At 39.1% G+C, this 21,885-nt stretch overlaps 1 protein-coding gene across 1 annotated transcript in view; it reads right to left on the bottom strand.

The window, feature by feature from the left end:
- sik3.L (SIK family kinase 3 L homeolog) overlaps positions 1-21,885 on the bottom strand; it is an 87,022-nt gene that overhangs the window by 3,610 nt on the left and 61,527 nt on the right. Inside the window, exons 14-24 of the mRNA XM_018225888.2 lie at positions 21,416-21,486; positions 13,826-13,972; positions 8,748-8,901; positions 8,208-8,333; positions 7,907-8,007; positions 7,585-7,694; positions 7,176-7,500; positions 4,855-5,621; positions 1,394-1,560; positions 980-1,112; positions 277-428 (exon numbers count right to left, since the gene is read on the bottom strand). Of these exons, the coding sequence (XP_018081377.1) occupies positions 283-428; positions 980-1,112; positions 1,394-1,560; positions 4,855-5,621; positions 7,176-7,500; positions 7,585-7,694; positions 7,907-8,007; positions 8,208-8,333; positions 8,748-8,901; positions 13,826-13,972; positions 21,416-21,486 (2,247 nt within the window). The 3' untranslated portion in view covers positions 277-282. The remainder of the gene's footprint in view (positions 1-276; positions 429-979; positions 1,113-1,393; positions 1,561-4,854; positions 5,622-7,175; positions 7,501-7,584; positions 7,695-7,906; positions 8,008-8,207; positions 8,334-8,747; positions 8,902-13,825; positions 13,973-21,415; positions 21,487-21,885) is intronic.

Here is a 21,885-nt window from a genome sequence, read left to right as displayed (position 1 = left end):
CATTATATGAGGTTAATAGTTTGGACCAGTGTCCTAAACGCATCACTTAAACATTGCATCCTTAGGCAGATATACTGTATTGCATTGTGGCAGAACTATGAAACATTGCTCACTTTGTATAGATCAGATAACTTTAATGTAAATTGTATAATCCGTATGTTTTTGGCACAGGGGATTCAGTAGGCCTAATATATGAGCTGTGCAGTTGTTTGGGAACATATCAATACGGAAGTGTAAAGAGATCAAATTAACTAGGTGAATTAAGGTGTAACTTACATATCCTCAAACTCCTGCCTGTTCCATGCTGAAGTTCAGGTCTGTGTGCTTGTAACCCAATAACATTGTGGAAGGAAAGCAGGAGGTTGGCAGATGCTGACCACTGTCACCCAGTACAGATAAATCGGTTTCCTCTGGATTTTCCGTATAGTCTGTAAAATGTAATCATAGAATAAGATGTAGTGTGGGGGGGGGGGGCAATTTTGTACATGAGAAAATGAAATTAAGAAAGATGGCTTTATGACACTCAACGTTTCCTAAATTACAAACTTAAATACATTTTTCAATCACCATGCACAATGTACATTGTTGTATAATAAGCAGCTTCTTTAATGAACATGCCATGGATAGTAAATTCTATGAAATAAAACAAGAATGTGCAAAAGCAAGAACATTGGTTACAAACGGCTAAGGACTGCCAGCACGAGGCAAAGTAATATTGATTGTAAGAACTAATCTTGATATTGTACAAGTCATAAAAGAGACAATAAGTGTGATAGGGACTGTCGCATTCTAACATCAGACTAATGTTAGAAGGGGACTAATACAGTTATACTTGTATATAACTTCACATTTACCTTTGCAAGTTCCAGGCTGGCCCTAGTAAACACATCTTTATTTTAAAGGTTGTGCAAAGAAGAGTTAATATAAATGAAGACAATCGTAGAAGGAGAAGAGTTAGTGGAAAAAACTGAATGCTTACCCTCACTCTCTCCATCTTGGAGTTGCTGACTTCCCATAAGTGAAGATTGGCTCAAAACTGCATCAGACATGCGAGCAGAGCTTAGAGCTTTTCCAGCCACTAAACTCATCCCAGCCAGATTATCTAGCTGTACCTGTGAAAATGCATTAGACTGCCATGATGAAATTAACCAGGTTTATGGGAACATCCCTTAATGATTCCTAATCAAAATTGCATAGAATGGATATAATATGAATGTGTAATCCCACCTTCAAATAACGGTCAGCATTTTCTGACATTTCCTATTCTGATACCACAGTTTTACTTGTGGCCAGCTTTAAACACTGCCCTGATAATGTTTTCTTACATCTCCCTGCACATCCCTCTTGCCCAGTGTCTACCTCCACCTTCCCATGATAACCCTGGCAGACATACATAGGCATCATCACTTGTCTGGATGGTGTGGTGCCTTTGAAGCATCCTCGATCGGGCATGCTCACTGGAAGAGGGTCTTGAAGGATACGGAATACCATTGTGGTCGGGAACATCCATGACGTTGGGTGGGGAGACTCTATCCATGCAATTTGTGGTAGGGCCTGGCTCTGTTAAAAAAAAATATATATATATAATAAATATTTTCTTGCAATTCTGCAATTAATGGAAATGAAAAAACTACACTAACAATAACTGCCTACTGGCTGACCTAAATGTGCCTAAAGGATATCCAGACACAACCTAGCTGAAGCATAAGCCACTAAAATACAGTACTGCAACTACTTCATAAAGCTGTTCATACATCACAGTATTTGTGAACAATTGATTTTTTTTCTATTGAAGGCAGCATAACGATGGTAATAAGAAATGCACTGCAAAGAAATATGCATCAGTTATCCGTAACTGGCAATTATCTAAGGCAGGGATCCCCAACCTTTCGAACCTATGAGCAACATTCAGAAGAAAAAGGAGTTGGGGAGCAACACTAGCATGAAAATTTTCTTGGGGTGCCAAATAAGTGCTGTGATTGGCCATTTGGTAGCCCCTATGTGGTTTGTCAACCTAGATTGAGGTTCTGATTGGCAGTACACCTGGTTTTTATACAACCAAAACTTGCTTCCAAGCCATGAATTAAAAAATAAGCTCCTGCTTTGAGGCCACTGGGAGCAACATCCAATGGGTTGGGGAGCAACATGTTGCTCATGAGCTACTGGTTGGGGATCACTGATCTAAGGGTAAGGGCACACCTGGAGATTCGGGGAGATTTAGTTGCCCCAGCGACTAATCGCCTCTTCTTTGGGGTGACTAATCTCCCCGAACTGCTTCGGCCAGGCACAAGGATTTGGCTGGATCTGAATCCTGCTGAAAAAGGCCGAAATCTGGCCGAAACCCGAACCAAATCCTGGATTCAGTGCATCCCTGAAAATTACACACAAATTCTGATTGATGAAAAAAAGGAATACCTCATTCCAGCTTACAATCTAGCAATAACTAAAAGGGCAATGGCACAGTGTGTATGGATTTCTATATTATTCTTTTAGAAAATAATGGTGATCATAATGCCATGGAAAACCTTTAGCCAACTGCCAATATATAGTATGTAATAGCTTATTTTTGCCCATACAAATTCACATTTGCACAAGATGAGTGGAAATTATTTTCCACTGTCTTTCCTCCTACAGGTGGAAGCTACACCCACAGTTCTGCGTTCTCCCAAGAAAGAAATTTTAATTATCAAAGTAATACTGACATGCTTCTATGAAAATTATCAGGAATGCATCAGGATCACCAGATAAGTAGAGTTATGATATTCTATCTATACTCCAAAGCCGTCCCCTAGCCCATCAATGACTGAACATACTAGCCAGAGAAAACTGCAGTGAGCGAACGTGGCTTACTTCATCACAAATAAAACGGTTCTGTTCTGGGTTACTTTCCCCCAGTAAACCGGGGGGGGCGGTTTTTATTTTTGGATCTTTGGGCTTGTGACTCAAGACAAAGGCATGGTTTAGTTCCCAAGACTTTTGTTTACAGGGACATGTGGGAGATAAAATGCTGTAAAATGATATTGAGGATGCTTTCACTAATTTTCAAAAGAACTGCAAACTTTAATTTAGTAGAAAGACATTGATCCATTTTATTAGTCAGAATGTCAACTTAATGTTGTGGGCATTTAATAATAATAATAAAACCATAATAATCGGGTCATGTGTTTAAAAATGTGTTTACGTAATACAAATATCTATACATTAATTTTGAGATCTCTACATAGAAATTACCTTGGACTGAAGAAGATCTGACATGGCATGTTTGAAAATGTCATCTTCCGATGTGCCGTGTCAGCAAGTTTCAGGCATTTTGGCTGATAATAGGAAGGAGGCACACAAATGCATGGCCACTTGCTAAACTCTATAGTTAATATAGGTATGGGTATATAGAATTTTAATTAAAAGTAGGGAGGAGTGTGTGTATGGATGCTGGGTTTTCATTTGGAGGGGTTGAACTTGATGGACTTTGTCTTTTTTCAACCCAATTTAACTATGTAACTTTTATGGTCTCCATCGGCATACTCCTACCTGTTACTAGCTCCTCCACTGTTGCTGGTCCAAGTCCTACACTAATAAACACACTAAACAGCAAATGCCAGCCCAAGGAATGAATTTGCAGTACAATTTTTCTTTTGCCGATATTTTTTCTGGGTCTTTGTGTCAAGTGAAAACTGTTTAAAGGAGGAATTATGTTTTATAACTACTGAATGCAGCATGCTAAATTGCCATGGTTTGAATAAAGCCACTGTACACCAATCCCTTTTTAGTAACTATAGGGTATAGAGCAGAGGTCCTCAACCTTTTTTCACTGTGAGCCACATTCAAATGTTAAAAGAGTTGGGAAGCAATACAAGGATGAAAAAAGTTCCCTGGGGGTGCCAAAAAGGGCTGAGATTGGCTATTAAGTTGGCCAATGTGAATTGGCAGTCTACAGGAGGTTTGGCTGGGTTTTATGTTGCTTGTAAACCACTGGTTGGGGATGACTAGTATAGAGAGACAGCAGGCACTGGATGAAATTATGTAAAATTATAGTCAGTGTAGTTGCAGTGGAATAACCATTGCAGTTTGCTGCAACGGAGATTTGGGACGGTACAACAGCCAAATAGTGATATGCAGGTCAAGAAAAACTCAACCCACAATTGACCCTATCCTGCAAAACCTTAACCCGCAAAATGTTGATATTGTATGACACACACCTGACCATACCCGCGTCTTCTTGCGCTATATGCTACTACTGTGCATGCCTTTAGCTCCAAGACAGGGAGCAGAGGAGGAGTAAATTTCCCCAGTCTGACCAGTACCCAAGCCTAACCAGCATCGGTTGGCCAAATTTCAGCAGGAACCCACCCAGCCGATGGTCATTCGGGTCATGCCATACACCACTAGAGCCAAATGATTACAACAGTGCAGACCACTTTTTTCTACTCTTAAGATTTAAACATATCTTATCAAAACAGCATGCACTATTGTAAGAACTGCTTACAATAACCTCTTATACTCATTCATATCATGAACTGACAGGAGTCAGCAGGATGCCTCTGTTTGTCAGGAGAGCTGATATCATAGACTGAACGATAAGTAGGATAGACTTCCTTCATTTAATTCTACTTGGTCCAGGTGTCACAATTATGCAAGAATCAGTTTATAAGGGGCCACAACAGACAAAAGGTTGATAATAGAGGTACCAATCATTGCCCATGATCCCAGATTCAGCAAGAAAAAAAATCTTTGCACAGATAAATCAGTTAATAGTATTGTCAGCTTTCAGATAAAATAACTAGTCAACAGAAATATTTTGTAACTATTAATTTTCTGGTATATAAGATTCCTCTTTTCCCTTTTTACAATCCTTACCTCTGCTGGCAGACTTGGTCCGTTTATACGAGGTCTGTGTCTGGTACGGCTGTACCCCCAGTTCCTGCTCTTTAAGCTCCAGAGTACCAAGCAAAGACTCTGTGTCCCCATGTCTAGTCTCCTGGCAAGGTTTGCACAGGCTTCTTATAGTCTCTCCCTCAGATTCCTTTTGTCCTTCTCCAGAGTAGTCCTCCTCCATGCTCTCTGAATGGAGCATGGATGGGTGATACCGGGTCACAGAGGTAGCCGTCGATGCTGGATGGATCTGAAGAAGGTGATGGTAAGGCTCAGAAGCACTTTTATAGGGAAGGGTACCTGGGTCACCTTGGCTCAGCTTCTGGCTAAAGAGTTCATTGAGCTCCTGCTGCTGTTGCTGGTGCTGTTTAATCAGCTGCATAAAATCAGCTGGGGGTAGACGTACATCTGTGTGGCCTGTGAGGGAATGGCGAGGGGAGAGAAGACCCTGCAGCATGTGGGGCAGCTGCTGGTGATGCCTCGTGTAAGTGCCTGGTGTGGGGGAGAGCAAGGCCTGCTGTAGGGACGAGGCTGGATAGTTCTGATGAGAAGCCGTGGAGAATCCTTGGTACTGCTCCACCTGAGGAACCTTTAAAGCCTGTGTATACGCTGCGGTGCCCCCAGATGGGCCGTATCCAGATCCTGTGGATGTGTAACCAGCTTGAGAAGGCCTCGGCTGCTCAGCAAACACATGAGGGTGCAGGTGAGTCTGGTCATAGTTTGTAGATGAAGAGAAGTGGGCCATATTCAAACTGTAATGCAAATAATTGATTTTAATAATATAAAGCATAAAACAATAGGACAATAAAAGCAAACATCTAACTGGTTGCCGTTAGTTATTTGCCAGGTGCAAATTTGTTCAATGTTTATACAATACAACAATCACCACCTGTGGTAGTAGAGTAATGCACGGATACAGTTGGGCAGATCTGTGCTCGAACCTGACCCTCACCCCAACCCAGACCCACTGAACCACTTAGACCCTTCAAGCAATTTGTTCTTTTTTAACTGGACCTGGGACCCCTGAAACTTGGAAGGGGTTTTAATGTTAGCCGGAAATGAAGTCACTCTGGAGGCAGATCAACCAGGTCAGGGGGAAAAATGTATCTTTTAACTGGGGCATGAGAGCCTGCAACTGACCCAGGTATCCATGTAGGGTACCCAAACTATATTACCAAATTAGTACAAGCAGACTAAATTGGAATTGTTCAGTTAGTTGCCAAATGTATATGCCATAGGAACAAATGTATTTGTATAATTGTCATTTTGTAACTTGTATTTAATAGATTATGTTGTACAGTCAGCGTGCCGTTGAGCAATATCCACCTTTTACCAGTAGAGGCATTTCCGTTCCTCCCCTTATGGAGGATGTTAAAGGGATACTGTCATGGGGAAAAAATATTTTTTCAAAATTAATCAGTTAATAGTGCTGTTCCAGGAGAATTATGCACTGAAATCCATTTCTCAAAAGAGCAAACAGATTTTTTTTATATTCAATTTTGAAATCTGACATGGGGCTAGACATACTGTCCATTTCCCAGCTGCCCCAAGTCATGTGACTTGTGCTCTGAAAAACTTCAATCACTCTTTACTGAAAGTTGGAGTGATATCACCCCCTCCCTTCCCCCCCCCCCCCCCCCAGCAGCCTAACAACAGAACAATGGGAAGGTAACCAGATAGCAGCTCCCTAACACAAGATAACAGCTTCCTCGTAGATCTGAGAACAGCACTCAATAGTAAAAACCCATGTCCCACTGAGACACATTCAGTTACATTAAGAAGGAAAAACAGCAGCCTGCCAGAAAGCATTTCTCTCCTAAATTGCAGGCACAAGTCACATGACTGGGGGCAGCTGGGAAATCGACAAAATGTCTAGCCCCATGTCATATTTCAAAATTGATTATAAAAAAATCTGTTTGCTCTTTTGAGAAATGGATTTCAGTGCAGAACTCTGCTCGAGTAGCACTATTAACTGATGCGTTTTGAAAAAAACATGTTTTCTGATGACAGGATCTCTTTAAATGTTAAGTGCACAAAATTAATGGAAGAAAAGTTTGAGAGTATGTATAGAGGATACACCTTCAAATAGATTTTATGCCACCAAACTGGAGCCATGCGGTGCTGTCTAGTAATAAGAGTGCATGGAACACAGAACCACATTTTGCATAGATGGAAGGTTAGAGTCAAGTTTAGTAAATTACACACTGGTTTCAAAACGGAAAAAATAACCCTGTTATTCCTGAGAAAGAGAGAGAGAGACATTTTTATTTTTACAGAATAGTATGAGATAAAAGCACATTCTGTACCTGTGCACCTCAGCACTGTCTGCACTCAGCTGCTTGGAAAGGGGTCTGTGGCTGTAGTTGCCCATAGAAGACATCAACGATGCCCTCTGCTGAATCTGAATGTGGTTGGCACAGGGATTTATTGGCATGCCACGAGTGGCTCCTGGTAGGTCTGATGCCTCTTGCACCTGAATGGTGACTTGTTGTGGTGACTGCTGCTGGCTTTGCTGTTGCTGGATACTCATGCGTGGCAATGCCATGCTGGGAGGGGGGCATCCAGTGCTAGGAGGCTGGTAGATTGAACTGTGTGTTGGCATTCCTGGATACTGAGATGAGGAAGAGGCCCCTGAAGAGAGGGAGAGACATTAAAAGGGGGTGCGCATAAGGGTAAACTAGTATAGTATATACTCAAGCATGCCAAAGTACATACCATGTGTCTGGAGCATGGCACTCGAGGATGGAGGGGGACTACTGTTTGGCTGTCGGAATAGGTGGTTGCTGGCTGGGTTTGGGGGTGGACTAGAAGGCTGAATTCGTAACCTGAATGGGACAAGACATATTGTTGTAAAACTAATCTTCTAGTCAAAAATAAAGGAGACCATTAAATAGAACTGCACATAGCAAGCAAATCTTCCTATGTCTCCTTTCTCTATCTGACACTCCCTCACCTTTAAATAACCACTTTTATTAATATAACAACCCCTTCCCCACGGCCACTTCCCACAATCAAAGCTACTCAGGGCCACTGGTACCTCTGTAGTTGGTGTGTAAGCAGGGCTGGCTGATTTTCAGGGGCTGGGGCCATCGAAGATGACTGAAGAGGAGGGGATGGCTGTGCAGGTCGTATACAATCCTGAATAAAGAAAACAAAAGGGATTAATAAACAGGAAAAATACTCTTATTCTTCTTTGTGGAGTCATTGCAACTTTTCAGTCAGAACAAATACTTGAGTCTTCCCTCATTCTAACAGCCCTGCTCACAAGGACCATATAAGACGTAGCTGCAAATCCAAATGTAGAGTAGAGCTGCAGTTAGAAGTTGAGTGTGCTGTACCTGAATCTGATGCTGTAGGAGATGTTGATGATGCTCGTGTTGGTACATGACATGCTGCTGTTGCGTATGCTCCAGAGTTCTCTCATCCATGTGCACACCATACATCTTTTGAAGCTGCTCACATTCCTGGCAATATGAAAAAGTAACTGCATGCACACAGCACAAATCCCTCAGCATACCCATAAAAAAGGATTAAATCTTAAACATGAATCATTTAGAAATAATTACACAAATATCACATACTGAAAAAAAACACTGTAGATGTACTTCTGACAAACAAATGTTGTGCACTCTGGTACATCCCAGGTACACATTGTGATTGAGGGTTACCCACTTTCTCAGATGAATGGTGGTTCCTCCCATATAGAATATTATTGAAGGTTAATAGTTTACAGTAGTATTTTCTTCAACAGCAATAAGTATGGAGTTGCAAGTGGTTAACTCATCTGCATACACAATATGAATCAAGTACCCTGCATTGCAACTTTTCACTCAGAAATAGGACGGAGATTCTGTGCTGATCATGAAGGGACCACTCACCTGCTGCAGCTGTTTGATGCTGCTGTTCTGGTTTCCCATCCTCTCCAGGTGAGCTTTGAAAGCTTGGATTGTGGCTGCTCCATCAGAGAATCTCCGAACTGGAGAGAAACGCTCAGCGGGAAGATGAAGGGTGTTTGAGTCTTTGTACATGGAGCTGAAAGAAATAGATAATCCTTTATTACGATGACACAGGGAATAACACTACATTTAAAAAACTGTAATAGTGCTATGTTCTTTTGTTGAAAACCAATATATTTTCTGCAGCAGCAGGGAAAATTCAATCCATTACGTTTTCACGCCAAAATTACTGACAGGTCATGTTATGCCAGTCAGTGCATCTGTAAAGAAGGCAGCAGAAAACCAATTTTCACTGCTGACGAACTTGACATAGATTACCATAGAGAATAAACTTGGGCTCATTTATAAACACCGGACAAATTTGCACCTGGGCAGTAACCCATGGCCAATCAAATGTTTGCTTTCATTGTTCCACCTGCAGCTGGCTGAAAAAAGTCTGTCTCGTATAGGTTGCTATGGGTTACTGCCCGTGAGCAAATTTGCCCAGTGTTTATAAATGAGCGACACTGTTTGATTATATTACCTGTGCACATAATGAATCCTGCTAACAAAAACAGTCATGACGGGGGCTTTATACTTACAATCTAATCATCTACCTTGCAAGGACCAAACAAGGTGAAGCTTCAATATACAACACTCATGATATGCCATTAGCCTGAAGAAATTATAGTATGGTAAAAATGTTTCATATTTTACCCAATGAATTTTACTTAAAGGGGAACTATCCCGAAAATAAAAATTGCATATAAGCTTTTCCATACTGAATTAAGAAACTTTCTAAATACAATCACTTGAACATTCACTATTACTCTCTCAGCATGTGTTTCTCTTCATTGTTTCTTTATGCAGCAGTTGGGTGTCAGATGACAGTTAGATCCAATATATCCTATAGCGGGAATTCCTTTGCTAGCAGATGTATTAGAGCTCACTCAAATAACTGATTCCAGTACAAACAAAATCTAACAAAATAAACTGCCTTTTGCACAAATTCTGCATGTAGAGAGACATGATGTCTGGTAGTTTTAATAGAGTGATATCTAATACGTCTTCTAGGCAAAAGAAACCCCCCCCTATAAGATATATTGGATCATTCATTCGACACCCAACTGCTGAAAGAAGACAGAATGAGGAGAAAAAGATGCTGAGAGAGAAATAGTGAAGATAAACTTGATTATTTCAGAAACGGTACAGAATATTTAATTGATTGTATTTAGAAAGTTTCTTATTTCAGTATGCTGAAGCTAATATTAAATTTTCATTTGACGATAGTTCTTTAATGAAATACCACACCGGGCATCAATACACCCACTAACCATTGGTGATTGTTTCTCACCGATATGGATAGCAAAGTGTCACAGGTAAACATGAACCCGCTGCAGTCATAATCAACCATTTAGATTGCTTCGGAAACACGTCAATGAAAAGCAAAAGATGTAAGTGTGCTAAAATTTCAAATAAACCCACAACTTTACAGACATCCGAGAAGCAGACACAAACCACTGGCAGTGACACTGTGTACAAATGGGCAAGCACTGTCCTGAAAGGGAAAGTCTTGCCCAGTCCAATTCACCTGCCACCTCTTGCCAGGTTGTCCTATGGGAATCGTATCACTGAGATGCCCTGGTGATGGGTGAACCAGCCCAAATATGCTGATGCATGCATTTCTTAGTGAATGTATATATGTCACTGCTATGCCAGCTTTGGGCTGTGTATTGTCAACATAAATCTATGGGAAGCAGAGATAAGTAGATAGGGGCACAGCTGTTTTCCATTTGAATGTCAAAATACCAAATGGCAGTCTTTGGAAAAAGGCAAGCAAGGATGATTTTAGGAGTCACCCAGACCTTTTATATCTTCATGAGTGGTGCCTGAAACCATAGCAAGAAACAATTATCTACTGATGGATGGGTGAGTCAGGAGGAAAATCAAAAGAGACTACAACAAATAAAAGTAAACACAAGGTACAGGACCGGATGGGATTTACCCCAGGGTATTAAAATAGCTTAGCTCTTTACTTCATTTTCCAGGATTCTTTGAGGTCTGGCATGGTGCAAAGAGGGGAATTACTGCAAAAAATAATATGTGAAGGTATTGTTTGTATGAGGTAGTGAGTGATATTCTGAGACAATTTGCAATTGGTTTTTGGTTAATTTTTTTAATTATTATTTACGGTTTTTCAGTTATTTAAATTTTTTGAACAGCTCTTCAGTTTGCAATTTCAGCAGTCTGGCTGCTAGGCTGCAAATTACCCTAGCAACCATGCATTGATCTGAATAAAGGCCATAGATGCAAAGATCCGTTCGTTTGACAACATCGCCAAACGAACGGATCTTTCCCCGATATGCCATTGACGAGCATGGCTATATCGGGGGTAATCTGATTGTTCGGCCGTATGGCCGAACGATCTGATTACGATGCGCAATAGGCTCAGGCGGGATCAGTTGGGTCAAAATCAACCCTGACCGATCTCCGCCGGACGAAAGATCCTCGATTCGTACGATAAGATCTGTGTGTCTATGGCCACCTTTTAAGACACTGGAATATGAATAGGAGAGGTCTTATAGTGGGACACTAAATATACACATACCTATGCCAACATAACTATACACATATCTATACACTCACTTATATAATCTATATATACCAATACCTAAACTAATTGTAGCCTTTAGCATCACAATAACTTAAGCCCTTTAATGTACTTGTAAATAGTAATCATGTCCCCTCACAAGAGTCTTTTCTCCAGAGAAAACAACCCCAAAAATGACTGGTTCAACCTAACAATATTATATTAAGAAGGGTCTATTTTTACCCTGCAAGGTGACAAATTGCTCAAAGTTCCCCAGTATAGCACCGTGGTTTTCACCTGCTTTTTTTTGTATAAAGTACATATGTTTCAAAACTCAGCAAATCTTTTTACAGACCAGGATATTATCTAAAGGAAAAAGCAACTGAAGCAACTAATCCCTCCAATACCCATTTAGGTTGAGTAGGCTAACAATAAAACTGCTATTTGCCAAGTAGCTATCTGACACAAATTTCTATTTAAACAATCGACAAAGCAAACAAGCACAAGGACAAAGGTGAGCAACAGGATTTGTCTGAGAATAGACAGATGGGATTACCTGCTATAGGGTACTGTGAATCCAGTGACTGACAGACAAGGGTTCAAGAGTGCACTGGTTTAAAACCAAAGCCACACACAATTATAGTCCGCACCCAGACCTCATCCATTTAAAAGATCGCTATGAAAATTTTGATTAATGTGACAGTGAAGTGGTTTTCCAACTTATCAGTTATAACCCCCCTTATGTCCGAAGGCCTGCTTATCTCATAAGAAATGTATAGCTATATGAAAACACGGTTGTAAAAGTATCAAGGCAAGCAAATAAAGTCCATTTTGAGAGATATTTCTGTGGACATGTAAGTTGGGTTTCCAGGAAAAGCAAATAGGCAATGTGTTGTTTAAATTTCACAATAATGTCCTTGCAGTTAAGCCCTGCCACCATCAATCTAGAAAAGGGAAGGCAAAAGTGGCATGTGCCTTGGCGCAATTCAAGGGGTGCGAGTGTCAGCCTTCTGGGCCAAGCAGGAGAGGATTAGGATAGAGGGAAGGCGTTCCAACAGAACGTTATGACATGCTGGCAACTTGTGCCCTATTCATGTGTATTCATGCGATTTACATTTTAGCCCGGTCGGAAGGCAGATCAGGGAGATTTGTTGCCTGGCGACTAATCTCCCCGAATCTGCCCGTGTGGCCAGACCCTTAGTCGACTAGAAAATCATGTAAACATGAAAAAAACAGGCTGGTTTTGCCTGCAGTAGGGATTAATTATATCTTAGTTAGGATCAAGTACAAGGTAATGGTTTATTATTACAGAGAAAAAGGAAATCATTTTTAAAAAATTAATTATATGATTAAAAAGGAGTGTAGGGGAGACAGCCTTTCCGTAAATTAAGAGTTTGATACCAACTAAGATAAAATGAATCCTTATTGGAGGCAAAACAATGCCTATTGGTTTTAAATGATTTATTATGAGACAAAGTATGGTGATGCCCTTATCCCGAAAACCCCAGGTCCCAAACATTTTGGAAAACAAGTCCCATACCTGTACTACACTTCATAAAAATCAGCTGCTGTGTTGCCATGGGAGTCACCATTCAATCTGAAATAGGGCTAACTGGCACAGGGTAAACAGTAAATAAACGGTGTAGAATAAAATGGGTTTGGTTCTTACACAGGAGTATATTTTACAGAGCTAATCTGCTATGTAACCTGAGCCAATTAATTCATAAATGTGGGTGGTTTATCCTCAATCTTGCTTGTCACATTTTTTTCCCTTTCTTTCATTTGAAGTCCTTAGAGGAAGGATTATGTAAACCGACCAAGAAAAAACTGGAGGGTCTCACACTCCAAGCCCTAAAGCAGAAACGCATATATTTGGGCTTATTCGTTTTATATTGGCACAATATAAATCCACGTAAAATCCAAATTACAAAATTTGCTTCCAGAACTACCATTTTTTATGGTGGGGTCTGCAGTATCAGAGAGATACTGAGAACACCTGATAACTTGAATCACAGCTCGTGTGTTGGGGTTAGTCTAGCTTTCATGTGAAAACAAAGTAAATGTTTTGTCAGCTCCAACGTGGCAATCAGTTTGCATAATTGTGTGTGCACTCATCGGTCAAAGGTTTCTAAGCACAATAGTTCACTCTGTTCCAAAAAAAAAAGGGGGACTGTATGTTTTATTTCCAACAAAACAGAAATACAGATTATTAGCTGGTGACATGTGAGGACATAGGTGAAAGGAAGTTATCAAATTGGGGGGGGAACATATGGACCCTTAATATAGGCGTTTGTCTTAGACCACAGCTCACACTAGCAGTCACTAGTTATTGGGCCTACAGGGTGCTGCATAGACCTCTGTTTACTTGAAATGCCAGTGCCTATTTTGAATCACAGTCTGGGCCAAGTACTCTGTGTTTATAGTTACTTACCGGTATAGATCAGGAGTAAGGTGAGGGGGCCAGGCCCGGTTCCGGAAAGATTGCTGTTGCCCTAACTGACGTTGGAGATCAGATGGAACCTCAGCAGTGGGATTGGTCATAGCCAAGGTGTGACGCTTTGTTCGATTAGCAAGGTACCTGTAGTGAGAATATATATATATCTCAATTCCATCGATCAAATAATACAAAATTGTAAAACCACAAAAAAATGAGGTTCGCCTGTAATACAAGCTGATGCTACAGGGCTGATTATTACATTCTGATGCTAATTGCACTGGTTTCTGTGCTGCCAAGTAGTAACTATTTGTATTAATTACTAATCAGTTTTCTATTGTGACATTTATATTCTATGTGTACTATATATTGTGAGTGGGTCCCTAAGCTCAGTAATGACAGCAGCACAGAGCATGTGCAATTAATCAGCAGAAAAGAAGATGGGGAGCTAATAGGGCATCTGTGGAGGCACAGATCTTTACTGATAAAGGGCTGTGGTTGCCTTGGGCTGGTACAAAAGCCCAAAACAAATGTACAATATTTCTAGCCACCTTCTTTAGTTAAGCTTTAGTTCTCCTTTAAGACACCAAAAAGGACCATCAGTGGCTTTAAACAGTTCGTTAAGTGTTCTTTGGAGAACACCTGTTGGCAGCTCCTACGTGGTGAGTATATTAGAAAGAGATTTAATGAAACCTTGTGTCTGTCCCTGGTTTTCCTAATAGTAGCAGAATGAGCATTTGGGCTGATATATACAATATGAACGTGGTATGTTGGCTGACAGTGACCAAACTGCCCAACTGTCTAGCCACGTATGTCACCCAGGGAAGGCAGCTTAAAGACATTCGAGCGCCAGAAATTAAACACTTTAATATTGCCTTTGAAAGCTATTTATAACTTTATAGCTGTGCTGACAGTGAAATGCGTAGGGCAGCATAGGTGGACAGAGGGGGACAAGCTCCCATCCATTCCCAACGTAGATAGGCAGAATTTGCTACTGGCGAATTGGGAACAGAAGGGAGGGGGAGCAGATAATTTTAACAGCACTACTTTGAGCTGTTCTCTCCTGGTAATCTAGAATACGTAGTGTTGATTGAAGACCCCTATCCACCACCTATATGCTATTTTTAGATAAATGTTTTTTAAGGCTAAAGTCCTGAACTGTTGATACTTGTAAACAGCAGTGAGTCCACTGATTTGTTGTCTGGTTTGCTGTGTGGGCATTGCCTGGTGTACCATTTGGTTTTTAATGGCGGTAATTAAAAGTGAAGTTTTATTGGTTTTAACTATATAGTTTCATTTTGTTGTCCACCTAAACTGGTTTGCTGGAGGTTGGGGGGAAGCGGGCTTGGACTTATTGGGGCCATGTTTTTCCTACACCTCAGTATCTTGTGGTTGTATTACTAGTAATTTCAAACCTGCGGCCGTTAAACAACTCATTTACTCTACTTACCAGCTCTACCTCATAGCTATTTATAACTTTGCCATAAAGTATTTGCACAATGCTTTTCCATTATCTGTCTGATTCCCAATGCTCCTGTATGAGGGGGCTGCCATATTTGTGCAATGTTACAATTACTAGGTGCTATATATATATATATATATATATATATATATATATATATATATATATATATATATATATATATATATATATATATATATATATATATATATATAAATTGGCAGTCATGAAAGCACTCACAGCAGTTTTCTTCAATACTTAGTTAAAAGTTTCCTTGGATGTAGTGACAATGTTGGGCATCAATAATGCACATATGAAATAAGCAGGTTATCACGAAATCTGTGACGATTTTCTCTCCTACTGACATGGGCTAAATAGTGGATAAGTTGACATAGGATTGGATATTAAGAGTAATATAAAAAGTTGCTTTGAACATGTCAATGGTCACTGAGTGACCTATCCTGAGCATCTCCGAAATAATAACATCTAGACTTGTTTTTATTATTAACAGCATTATCTTAAATTCAGTAGTGATTTTATATTTCATACTTTTCACACCATTGATTCACAAGATTGGTTGTAAATGTATAATAGCTTAAAACAATATACTGGTTGTTACACAAGCCGTTAAGAATGATACAATTTTAAACATACAGCAATATTTAGGACACATTTTCTAAGAAACATCAGTCACTCTGATATTTTATTCACTTTTATTCACTTTTTATATGACAATACAGCAGTCATCTTAACACCTCTACTATTTAATATTTTTATCACTACCTTTTTGGTGAATTAGTCACGTATGGATAGATTTTACATTCATGAATGTGGGATTGAAGTACTTGTGATAGTGAAAGGGTTAAAAGTAGTGCAACAGTGATGTAATAATTGGAGACTGACACTGATTGGGTGAACATGATTTATAGGTGTGTTTTGCACTTTGTAACACTATCCTGATGACGGCCCTGTGTGGGTTGAAACGCGTAGATAAGAACGTGGAATAAAGAACTTTTAACTAAGTATTGAAGAAAACTGCTGTGAGTGCTTTCATGACTGCCAATTTGTTATTATACTCTGGTTAGCACCCAGCCTTAACTTTGGAGTGGTGAGTGCCGTTGAATCACTGTATATATATATATATATATATATATATATATATATATATATATATATATATATATATATATATATATATATATATATATATATATAGACAAATACAAGATTCCTCTGCACTCAACCCATTATCAATATATTTAAGACAGCGACATTTTGTGCATACTGCTACTGAAAAATGCCTTACCCTTTAAACAAAACAGGGATTGTTTGTCCATATATTGCAATATATTTAAGCTGGCCAACTACGTCAAAGTCATCCCATATCTGGCCAGTCCTATGCTCAATTTTCATCTGATTCATTAAGAATTCTATGGTTTAATTATACATTTTATAAAAGGGACGAATACGTTTTACCTACAACTTGCTAGCTGCTTTCAAAGTAAAACTCCCAAACTTGGCTGCCCTTTTATTAGACACCAGTGGGATCACCTGACTATAGTTGGAGGGGGTGGGAGCTACAACATGGAGCTGGTCACTGCTTCTGTATAACTATAACAAACAAGGGAAAGTTGTGCTCACCACTAGTTTTTAAAATCATTAGGCGGGGGTGCAATGAGGGTGTGACCACAAAAAACATATAGACAAATACAAGATTCCTCTGCACTCAACCCATTATCAATATATTTAAGACAGCGACATTTTGTGCATACTGCTACTGAAAAATGCCTTACCCTTTAAACAAAACAGGGATTGTTTGTCCATATATTGCAATATATTTAAGCTGGCCAACTACGTCAAAGTCATCCCATATCTGGCCAGTCCTATGCTCAATTTTCATCTGATTCATTAAGAATTCTATGGTTCTATGGTTCTTGCAATATATGGACAAACAATCCCTGTTTTGTTTAAAGGGTAAGGCATTTTTCAGTAGCAGTATGCACAAAATGTCGCTGTCTTAAATATATTGATAATGGGTTGAGTGCAGAGGAATCTTGTATTTGTCTATATGTTTTTTGTGGTCACACCCTCATTGCACCCCCGCCTAATGATTTTAAAAACTAGTGGTGAGCACAACTTTCCCTTGTTTGTTATATATATATATATATATATATATATATATATATATATATATATATATCTGCACAGCAAACAATTGCCAGAAAAATCCTATACAAGTGAATAAACTAAGGAGCAATGATGAACTGCGGAGAAGTGTCTGATAAATATGCAGTCAGCTGCCTCTGATAAGAGATACTTTTTAAGTGAGAGGAATAGGATTTCTTTCATTAAATAATTACATCATCAACTATGCATCATTTATTATTTCATATGTAAAATTAGCCTTCACATTTGTGGAGTTATAATGAACTTGGCTGAGGCAAACCAAATATAAGCTCTCTATTAAAAATATAAAATAAATATGCACAGAATTCAAGAGTCTGCAAAATAAGGATACACTTGATATCAATAGATTATACCTACTCATTACTAATTTTTCACTAGTACTGACACAATAACTAACTTCAAGAGTAAAATATAATCTATACTTATAGTTCATATAGTTCACATTTCTTTTCCCTTCAATACACTATAAACTGAGTCATATTTTATATAATATATATATTATGGAATTGCAATAGCACCCTCAAGTGGTCAAAGCACTTATTGTCTAGGCCACAGATGATAAAGATCCAGATAATATTAAAGAAGGGGTGGAGGGTGCTTTGGAATAGATGTGCTATTTCTTGGAGATAGTCTTTTTAAAAAAACTGTTTAAATTTTAAACTTGAATGTTTGATCTGCAACATAAATTAGAACTGGGTGTTTATCCAGCACATATCAAGTCAGTTTTGATTTAAATAAAAGTCAATAACTATAACTGGTTTGTATAAAGTCTGCTCAAAGAGTAAAGAAAAAAAAATCCAAAAAGTAATAAGTAACAAATAGTCTCACTATGTAAACCCCAGTGTAAGGGTTGCCTGTAATAACCATAAACTACTGTGAGGACCCTCACAAGTGAAAACAGTAGTAGTGATTGTAAAATTAAAACATATTCAGGGTATATTTCCTAATCACATTTTAATTTATCAATAACTTCAACAAGTATGGGATTGGTTATCCGGAAACCTGTTATACAGAAAGCTCAGAATTACAGGAAAGCAAGAGGTAGGGTTACAGTTATTTTTGTTATTATAATTTCAGTATCACAAAATACAGGGCCCTAATATGTATTACTGCATGTGGAATCATTTTAGTTCCCAAACTATGTGGCATATCCCCAAACAAAATGTTTCATAGTGAATGGCTTCCTATTATGTGCTGAAATTAGTGTTTGGTTTACTTAACAGAGCTGTAATGTTCCATACTAAGACATCCTGGCATCAGTTAACACTTAGACTGGCAAGCTTGACAAGCGAGAGATCTCTGATTGCTTATGTGTGTGTGTTCTTTCCACTTTCTGCACCAACTAAATGTTGCTAATGCAACGAAGAATGTTGGGATCTGGATGATATACAGTGTTGTGAAAAACTATTTGCCCCCTTCCTGATTTCTTATTCTTTTGCATGTTTGTCACACTTAAATGTTTCTGCTCATCAAAAACCGTTAACTATTAGTCAAAAATAACATAATTGAACACAAAATGCAGTTTTTAAATGAAGGTTTACGTTATTAAGGGAGAAAAAAAACTCCAAATCTACATGGGCCTGTGTGAAAAAGTGATTGCCCCCCTTGTTAAAAAATAACTTAACTGTGGTTTATCACACCTGAGTTCAATTTCAAAGGTTATAAAGCCATTTCTAAAGCTTTGGGACTCCAGCGAACCACAGTGAGAGCCATTATCCACAAATGGCAAAAACATGGAACAGTGGTGAACCTTCCCAGGAGTGGCCGGCCGACCGACCAAAATTACCCCAAGAGCGCAGAGACAACTCATCCGAGAGGCCACAAAAGACCCCAGGACAACATCTAAAGAACTGAAGGCCTCACTTGCCTCAATTAAGGTCAGTGTTCACGACTCCACCATAAGAAAGAGACTGGGCAAAAACGGCCTGCATGGCAGATTTCCAAGGCGCAAACCACTTTTAAGCAAAAAGAACATTAAGGCTTGTCTCAATTTTGCTAAAAAACATCTCAATGATTGCCAAGACTTTTGGGAAAATACCTTGTGGACCGACAAGACAAAAGTTGAACTTTTTGGAAGGTGCGCGTCCCGTTACATCTGGCGTAAAAGTAACACAGCATTTCAGAAAAAGAACATCATACCAACAGTAAAATATGGTGGTGGTAGTGTGATGGTCTGGGGTTGTTTTGCTGCTTCAGGACCTGGAAGACTTGCTGTGATAGATGGAATCATGAATTCTACTGTCTACCAAAAAATCCTGAAGGAGAATGTCCGGCCATCTGTTCGTCAACTCAAGCTGAAGCGATCTTGGGTGCTGCAGCAGGACAATGACCCAAAACACACCAGCAAATCCACCTCTGAATGGCTGAAGAAAAACAAAATGAAGACTTTGGAGTGGCCTAATCAAAGTCCTGACCGGAATTCTATTGAGATGTTGTGGCATGACCTTAAAAAGGCGGTTCATGCTAGAAAACCCTCAAATAAAGCTGAATTACAACAATTCTGCAAAGATGAGTGGGCCAAAATTCCTCCAGAGCGCTGTAAAAGACTCGTTGCAAGTTATCGCAAACGCTTGATTGCAGTTATTGCTGCTAAGGGTGGCCCAAGCAGTTATTAGGTTCAGGGGGCAATTACTTTTTTCACACAGGTTTGGATTTCTTTTCTCCCTAAATAATAAAAACCCTCATTTAAAAACTGCATTTTGTGTTTACTTGTGTTATCTTTGACTAATAGTTAAATGTGTTTGATGATCAGAAACATTTTGTGTGACAAACATGCAAAAGAATAAGAAATCAGGAAGGGGGCAAATAGTTTTTCACACCACTGTATTAGCCATAATAGGGAATAGTATAATGGACAGATTGGCAGATGTGTGGTCACTGTTCTGCTAGTTTTCGTTTCTGAATCTTACTGCCTAAGCTGTACAAGGAAACAGTCATATGTACTTACAGTTGCAGTGCAGTTTTTTTTAATCAGTTTTATTGTTTTTAATTCAGAAAAAAAAGAAAAACAATACAAAAAAAATGTGGATCTTCTTACATTAAAAAAATAATTAAACATTACATAAAACCAATAGACTTGTTTTGCCTCCAATAATGATAAACTGTATCTCAGTACAAGGTATGTCAGGTACAAGGTAAGTCCAAGTTTGTCCCATGAAGGAGCCATTTTTGCAGATGAATTATAATGAATCAGACCCATCGCAAATAAATGTATTAAATGTATACACCCAAATAACTCCTTTGTATTTCTGGTGTGGCCCCAACTACCTTGAATGTAAATCCATTTTTAATTCAGAGCTAAAACAATACAAGGGTGAAGACACACACAGCTACTAGTAGCTACATAAATAGACAATAGTGATTTTAGCACAGGCAATTCTTTGTATTATCTATGGCAGGGTATTTTTTTTAGCCACAAAAAGTTACTGGAGCTACTAGTAGCAGCTACATTTTGTGGTACAAAAAATTTGAACTTTTGAAATTAATTGGGTTGTTTTATGAAATTCTTTAGGTTACTAGTTTTTGTGAGGTTTTTTCCACTGCAAGTAAATGAAGACTACTTCTATTGGTATTTATTTTTGGTTGCAAGGCTGGAGTGCTATAATATGAGGCTCTTATCCTCCCCAGGGGTGAAAAATATTTTATGTTTATGCAGCACTGTGGAATTAACCAGTTTTGAGACAGTTGCCCTGGTCATCTTGCATATCACCATTCACATCAGTCCCTGGCACAGTGAAGCTTACAATCTAAGGTCCCTATCACATTCAGTAGGGTAAATTTTATCAGAAGACAAAAAACCTACCTGCATGTTTTTGAGTGTGGGAGGAAACCCACACAGACATAGGGAGAGAGTACAAATTCCTTGCAAACGGTACCAAAGCATGTAATTATATACAAGGCTATTTTTCACTAACTTATCTTGAAATATGGGCACTTACCTCTGAACTGCCTCCTGATCAGGTTCTCCATCTGAACTCTCCTCATCCACTGGTGTCACAGCGGTCACAGTCTATGCAAGAGAAATTCATTAACTCCACAACAGTAAAACTTGTAACTAATGGTACTCAATGCAAAAACTCCACACTACAGTGTGTTCTCTCAAACTGCTTTGACAGGGCACATCGTCCGGCTGATTTGCCCCATCGCATTTGTAAAAACATTGATTTTAGTGCAGGGGGAGGTTGGAGGTGCAAAACCTGGCTCGTTTTATTCCCACCTGGTGTTTTTTTTTTTTTTTTAATTACAGTGTTTATTAAAGACAACAGGTTACATAGCCAAAGTAGTTATTAGAAATATAAACTTACATGTTTGTACATGGGATCAATAATACAACTTACCGTATATACTCGCGTATAAGCCGAGTTTTTCAGCACCCAAAATGTGCTGAAAAACTCGACCTCGGCTTATA

This window comes from Xenopus laevis, chromosome 7L, assembly GCF_017654675.1.
Source record: "Xenopus laevis strain J_2021 chromosome 7L, Xenopus_laevis_v10.1, whole genome shotgun sequence".
NCBI lineage: Eukaryota > Metazoa > Chordata > Amphibia > Anura > Pipidae > Xenopus > Xenopus laevis.
This window is presented reverse-complemented; position numbering and strand designations above follow the sequence as displayed.